At 37.1% G+C, this 6910-nt stretch overlaps 1 protein-coding gene across 1 annotated transcript; it reads left to right on the forward strand.

The window, feature by feature from the left end:
- Positions 1-1033: 1033 nt before the first annotated feature.
- On the forward strand, positions 1034-5700 carry LOC115919876. Its single transcript, XM_030974447.1, has 5 exons — positions 1034-1354; positions 3280-3510; positions 3656-3733; positions 4397-4633; positions 5492-5700. Exons 1-5 carry the CDS (start codon positions 1204-1206, stop codon positions 5698-5700), a joined length of 906 nt encoding a protein of 301 aa, XP_030830307.1. The 5' UTR covers positions 1034-1203.
- The last annotated feature ends 1210 nt before the right edge of the window (positions 5701-6910 follow it).

A 6910-nucleotide genomic window follows, 5' to 3' on the forward strand; every position in this document is an offset into this window, starting at 1 on the left:
GCTTTTTTAGTATTTTTAAAGATATTTTGACAAATTTATTAAATGTACAATACATAATGTGAATAGAATCTTCAAACGTGTCTGTAAAATCACATAAAGAATAACAAAAATCCTTGTAATCATACTGTTCCCCTTTAGCAAAAGGTTTGGTTCAGATCTGCCAAATATTTTGCAAGTATATAAGTGGTTAAGGTATTTTTATTTAGTTTATTATTTTCTACGAGTATGGATTTGGGGTGAGCTCACGAAATTGTTTGTGCGTACCAAAAATCCAAATAACCAGATTTAGAACTTTATTTATTCCAAATTTTATTCACAAGAAAATTGTTCAATGCTCAAACAATAAAGACCTCTCAGTTGTAAACAGTTTATGATTATTTCAACTTTGTTAAAAGTCATTTGCCATGTACTTATTCACTTTTTCTAAATTAAATTCTTTGAGTTGAAGAAGGAACAATAGTAACAATTTGTTATGCCTCCGTTACGAAGTAGCCGTCCGTCAGTACGTCCCGTTCTCGTGATCGCATTATCTCAAGAACCGATTGATGGATTTCTGTCAAACTTAGGTCATGTGTGTATCTTGCAGAGCCAATGAACTGATTCGATTTTGGGTCACGAGATCAAAGGTCAAAAGTCACAGGGCTCATTATGTATGCGAAAATAGCTTGTGATCACATTAACCGATGGACAGATTACTATCAAACTCTGAACATGTATGTATCTTGCAGAGCCATTGAACTGATAATATGTTAGGTTCGTGAGGTCAAAGATCAAAGGGTCATACATGAACTTGTAAAATAGCTAGTAATCACGATATTCTGAGAACCTGTTAATGGATTACAATCAAATTTGAATTTTAAAAATTGCTTCTGTTTTGGTTTGTAAAATGGCTCTATGGCGGAGGCATCATTTTCGACTGCGCACAGTTGAAGGTCCATCTAGTTTTCATATAAGGCTTAATGCAGGTTACACGAATTATGAATTTCGCAATGTTTGACACAAAACTTTTTGTTAATTTCTTACACAGATCAGACATTGGATTGCACAAAGAGCATAATACTTACATCCCCGAACTATCCTTCGCTTTACCCCAATGATGCATTCGAGGAGTGGTCCATCACAGCACCTCCTAATAGGAGGATCCTCGTCACTTTTAATGACTTTAACTTGGAATATCCTTATGATTACATTGACATTTGGGACATGTATCATGTTAAAAAGCCCTACACAGGCGAGGATATGCAATTCCCTCCATATCTGATGTCAGGGCATACTCTCCATATTGAGTTCACCTCATCTAGAAATGGCAGAAGCAAAGGATTCAACATTTCAGTCTTGTGTAACGAACTTTCAAGTAAGTTCACTCGTATGATCAAGATAGGAAAGAGCATTCTGTAAATATTAACCTAATTTGTACGATTTCATATATTGTAACATGTACACGTATTTTCACTGTTTATCACAACTTCAATTTATAATTAATGTCTCTCCCCGCCCCCCCCCCCCACTCAGGTTTCGAAATGACCGCATGCGTGTTGCCAAAATGTCCGGTAAAGGGGTACTTTTCGTGCGACAAAGTCCGGCCCGAGAAATGTAAAAAAAGGGGGTGTATTTGACTTTCACCTGTAGATTTCTTTAAAAAGGGGGTGTTTTTCTTTCATCTCTTTGAAATTAAAAAAGGGGGTTATAAAATATCTTGAAGTTGAACATAAAAAAATTGATGAATCCCGCGATCAGATTTCAGAAATTCCTGCTAGTTTTGAAAGCTCATTCAGGATTATTTCATTATGAAAAGTAAAAACATTGAGTCCCATGCACTCACGTCCCAGTACGGCGGCAGTACGGACTTCTCAAAATCTGTGAGAGAGAGAGAGAGAGATAACAACAGAACGTATAGTCTAGCCGTACGGCGCATCCGTTAGCTGCACGCTCAGCATGCATATCGGCCTAGGCTCTGCATCAAGCCGGACGCGCAATTTTTTTTTACACGCTAGCCTGGCCATTTCTATGATAAACACCATGGAAACGACTAACATTAGTCTAGCAGCCTACATGCGAGGTGCATGATGATATCATGCATATCATGATGATATCATGCATGACAATCATCAGATAAAGACATAGCCCTTAAAATGAGACGGTAATCGCAGCCATCGGGTGATGGAATTCAAAAACATAATTTATTTTAATTTAATTTCGGAACTTTACATTAATCTTGATCTAAGGAGACACGAACGAACGAATGTTCAGCTAGCTAGCTGAACGTTCGTTCGTTCGTGTCTGCTAGAGAGCAACTCTCATCCCTGTAGCAACCAAAGTTAAACTGCGGTAGTGCATGCCTATGTGTAGGCTTTACCACCAGCGCACTTTTACGAGTATTACGGCGAAACTGGCCAGGCTAGCGTGTAAAACAAATATTCGCAGCCGGGGCATCAAGATGGGGTATGAGGCGTGGGCCCTGCCAAAATTGTCATGATTGGGACGTCTTTGAGCAGGACCCACAGTCTCCTCGTTGTGGATATTGTGGCTGTCTACCTGTGGCTCACAGGGTGGCACATTCAGGTGAGTAGTTTGCCCTATAGTTTGATCGCAATAGTAACACTTTCAAACTCATTTTCCTACACCCATGAAAATGAATATGTGGGACTTGGATCTAGACCTATGTAGTTTTGTACTGTAGTGTAGGCTACCCTAATTCACACACAGGCACAGCTGCATTAGTAATAGGTCTACTATCCTGGCTGTGTATTAAAGGGATCGTTTAACAATGTTAAATCTGAGATGCAAGGCCCTACATGTTATCAGTGTCTGTGATATGGTGTAATATTGAAGCCCTAAAAAAAATTGTGCTTCAAAATGATCAAGAAGAACTTAAAGAAGTGCCAACCAGTAATGACAGCTTATCTGAGATGAGAGGGGGGGGGGGGGGGTCTGCATGTCCTGAGATAGGGGGTACATTGAGCAGCGTTCCGGATTTAGGGGGGTCTCCAAGGCAGGAAAAGCCCGTGAAAAGCCCGCGAAAGGGGGGTTCGGAAATGTTGGCAGTGCTCAGATAGGGGGTCTTTTCAAAAAGAGGGTACAAGCATACGCGTACCCTAAATAACACTGAGTGGGGGGGGGGGGGGGGCTGGGTGTCTCTCCAAGTCTTATTTTTGTCATAAAAGCGCACTGTTCGTTTCATTCAGGCTTAAATTCACTTTTGTAGTTGGCATAATTATTTCACCTTAAGTCAATTCTTTGAAGGGGTGCAATACTACTTTCTTATTATTTTCTCATTAGACGCTTTTTCTGGCCGTTTAATGGACGGTGCTTCACCAGCAGAAGGATTTCTCGAGCTGCCCACACAATCTGGTGAATGGAAGAGAGTCTGTGAAGACCGCTTAACCGAGAGGGTGGCAGAGGTGATTTGTGGAGAACTTGGCTATCCTGGGTTCAAGGAGATCTCGTACGAGAACTCCACATGTGCTTCAGATCAAGACAACTGTACAAGAGCTCCAACTTGCAACCCTTGTTCGTATATATTTTTTCTTCCCTTATTTAATAGAATATACAAATCATCACTAGGATTACAAAAAGACACATTGTTCCAAAATATTCTCCCAGTGCACATCACTATAATAGATTTATCTGTGTTTTGATAACTTTTTTTCTACAGCTACATATCGTCTGGTGGATTGCACAGCTGAGCATTCAATGTGCTCGTCTGAGAAGGTCGTCAAAATAATATGTCATGGTAAGTCAAGATGTCTCTTGTTTGTCCTGATCATAATAAGATACATACATCCCCTAGGGTGTAACAAGAGGGACAAAAAGTGGGGATTATTGCTTATGATCCTTTCAACTTTCCTTTTAATTGTTGATTAGTTTTTTTGTGCAATACTATAGTAGAATTTTTACATAAATATATATTTTCTAAACATTAGAAAAGTTCAAAATTCCCAGTCTGGTTCCATGGAAACGATGCTATTGCATTAGGCCTTCAGCAGATGAAAACAGCCACGAACGCCTTGATTAAAGGCTCTATGAGAGAGATAAACACAAGTACGTACAACTTGCTAGGCCGGCCGTCTCTTAAATCCTAAAAAGAGTCATTTATGACATGTAATTGTATATATGTATATATATATATATATATATATATATACATAAATAATTCATAAAATAGTGGGTGGCAAAAATAGTCAACTGTGACTGATTGCCAAACAAAATCAAATCAAGAAAGAAGGAAGGGGGTAGAGAGAGGGGGAGAAACAGAGAGAATGAGACAGACAGAGAAGGAATAATACACGTGCCTTTTTTAGACACCGTCTTCATCATTACAAGGGTTTGCGTATTACGATGTGCTTGTTGTGTGTTTGTTTTTACATTAAAGTATCTTGTTGGGTTTTTCCCACAGAGCCCGGATATAAAGGATGCTATAAACTCGACACCAAGACATTACAGAACGTCTCCAATTTTAAGTTCTCTTCGACTGCACATTGTCTTTATTTGTGTAAAACCCACGATATCCTAGCTATCGCTATTATGAATCAAACGGATTGTGTTTGTTTCCCATCTTCCGGGGTCCAGTTGGGAAATGAACCGAAGTGCAGTGAAGAAACAACGTCGCTATCAAAGATGTTAGTTTATGACGGTAGGCACATGCAGGCATTATTTATTTGATACGATCGAGACAAAAATTTAGGAAATAAACTTCAGACCAATTTCATAACTATATTGCAAAGCTTTAGAAATCATGTTAGGATAATGCAATATTTCACAGTAATGTTCACACATTTCAACAGGTGACGCACAAGACTATTGACATTGCCTTAGGTTCATGTTTTTTAACTCATCAAACCTTACCCTGGTGCTAGGCTTACACTGGTATCGTCTATCAAATTATATCCATAATGGAGCAAAGATAAAATGAAACTATCTTAGAAATTTAGAAATTAAACCGATAATTGTAATTTTGTATTGAAGAACTTATATCAAAGAACTTTTAAATTTCAAACTTAATCGACACAATCGCTACTTGCGTAGTTCCCTAGATACGTTGTTGCTGCAGATCCCATCTATCAAAACAAAAGTAAAGCTAGGTGATCGAGCATTTGCTTCTGCAGCCCCGAAACTCTGGAATAACTTACCATTTGAAGTCAGGAAATCACAATCTGTGAATTTCTTATAATAAAAATTGAAAGCACATCTTTTTCAATTAACTGTAAATGTAAGCATATCAGGAGCTATTGTAGCGCAGTAGAATATATACTTAATGTTGAATAGTTTCTGCGCTCTATAAATGTATTATTATTATTATTGAGGCATGCATGTCATTGTAATAAAATTCCCAGTATGTCGTGGATTTTTTTGGAGAACTTTGATATATGCCATAGTTATCGTTCATCTAAAATGTTAAAATGTTCACAAAATAATTAAATTTCATTATCAACCTTCCTCTGAAGAAATCTGATAAATTTCTCTCAATAAATCTCATACCTCTTCTTTATAGCTTCTGTAGGTTTCTGTGAGGAGCTGAATGACACGACTGGTGGATCTTGGAATTCTAAGATCACGTGGTTTAGTTCTATCGTTCATCTTACATGTATGGATGGATACAGTCTGAAAGAAAATGGAACCCTGCGGTGTGTGCCGGGGTCATCACCATTGAATCCTGTATGGAACGATTCAAAGCCAGTTTGCATAATAGTTGGTAGGTGACGAGAGCCAACACTTTATTTTTGTAAACTGTTTTCGCATATCGAGAGTTCTCCCTTTTGTTAAAACCTGTACCTACGTTATTGTTATTATGCTCGTTCATTTCGGTTCATTGATACAACAATCCGAATTAGAATCTGTACGAAGAAAAATAAACATACCAAGTGTTACACGCAGGGTTGCAGTTTGTAATAGGCCTATTATATAACATAATATATACAGTTCTAATCTATTTAGGACGGAGCAAAGCATTGGAAATAAATTGATATTTCTGGAAAGCCTTATTTTAAGAAAATGATTATCTTTGACGATTACACACAAAAACATATTACCATAAAATGATTTATACCACACTTGGTCTTTAAACAAAAATGAATAATTCTTATGGGGAATCTGCATTACTGCAAGAAAATCATTTTTTAATTGAATAATATCTAAAATAAAAATAAACCGGTAAACTACTTGTACATTTTCAAATATGGATATGCAAAAATTTAAAATTAAAAAAAGGAAAATCACTTTTTTTATTCATTCTTTTTTCTTCATGGAGAAAGCTAATGCTGCCGTTATACATAAATTCATTTGGAAAACAAAAAAAGACAAAGGTTTGAAAAAAGATTAAAACAAATAGGCTACCAAGTTACAACCTTTAACAAGATTTTGTATTTAATTGTGTCTGTTTAAAGACATCTCCAGAAAAATTATATCTTGATTTGTTTCACTACCAACTGGTACATCTACAGTGTTGGATGATGGTTCACGTACGTTTTCGTTATTTTAACGACATTCATGCACTAATAAAACCGTACTCGTAGGCTAATTACTTCAAGAGAAGTACTTCTTCTAGAAAAGGCAAACAAATTATTCCTGACTACCTTCTTTCGTTTTATTCCCATAAAGAGCAACTATATCGTAAGGCCTAAAAAAAAAAGAGATGTTGCAATGCCCTCAAAACAGCGACCATCGCCCCAAAAATTCAAAACCGCCGGGGAGCGACGCCCGAATCTCGCTGGCTTCTACCTGTGAATCATTTGATGATTTTATGCATTTATATCCCATTTAAAACAAAAGAAACAAAACTATGAGAAATTTCTTTTTATTAAAAAGCCGACCATAGATTTTAAGATTTTAGGGTCGGTCGCAAAGGAAATACAACATCGTTTTGTGTTAACGCCTAATAGTGATTTTAATAGCCTTGACAAATATTGTTCAT

This window comes from Strongylocentrotus purpuratus, unplaced genomic scaffold (assembly GCF_000002235.5).
Source record: "Strongylocentrotus purpuratus isolate Spur 01 unplaced genomic scaffold, Spur_5.0 spur5_scaffold_7, whole genome shotgun sequence".
Lineage (NCBI taxonomy): Eukaryota > Metazoa > Echinodermata > Echinoidea > Camarodonta > Strongylocentrotidae > Strongylocentrotus > Strongylocentrotus purpuratus.

Coding starts and splice junctions, on each gene's coding strand:
- LOC115919876 (XM_030974447.1), top strand. CDS start 1,204: ATGTATCATGTTAAAAAGCCCTACACAGGCGAGGATATGCAATTCCCT. Junction 1,355..3,279: donor CTTGTGTAACGAACTTTCAA/GTAAGTTCACTC, acceptor TTTTCTCATTAG/ACGCTTTTTCTGGCCGTTTA. Junction 3,511..3,655: donor AGCTCCAACTTGCAACCCTT/GTTCGTATATAT, acceptor TTTTTTCTACAG/CTACATATCGTCTGGTGGAT.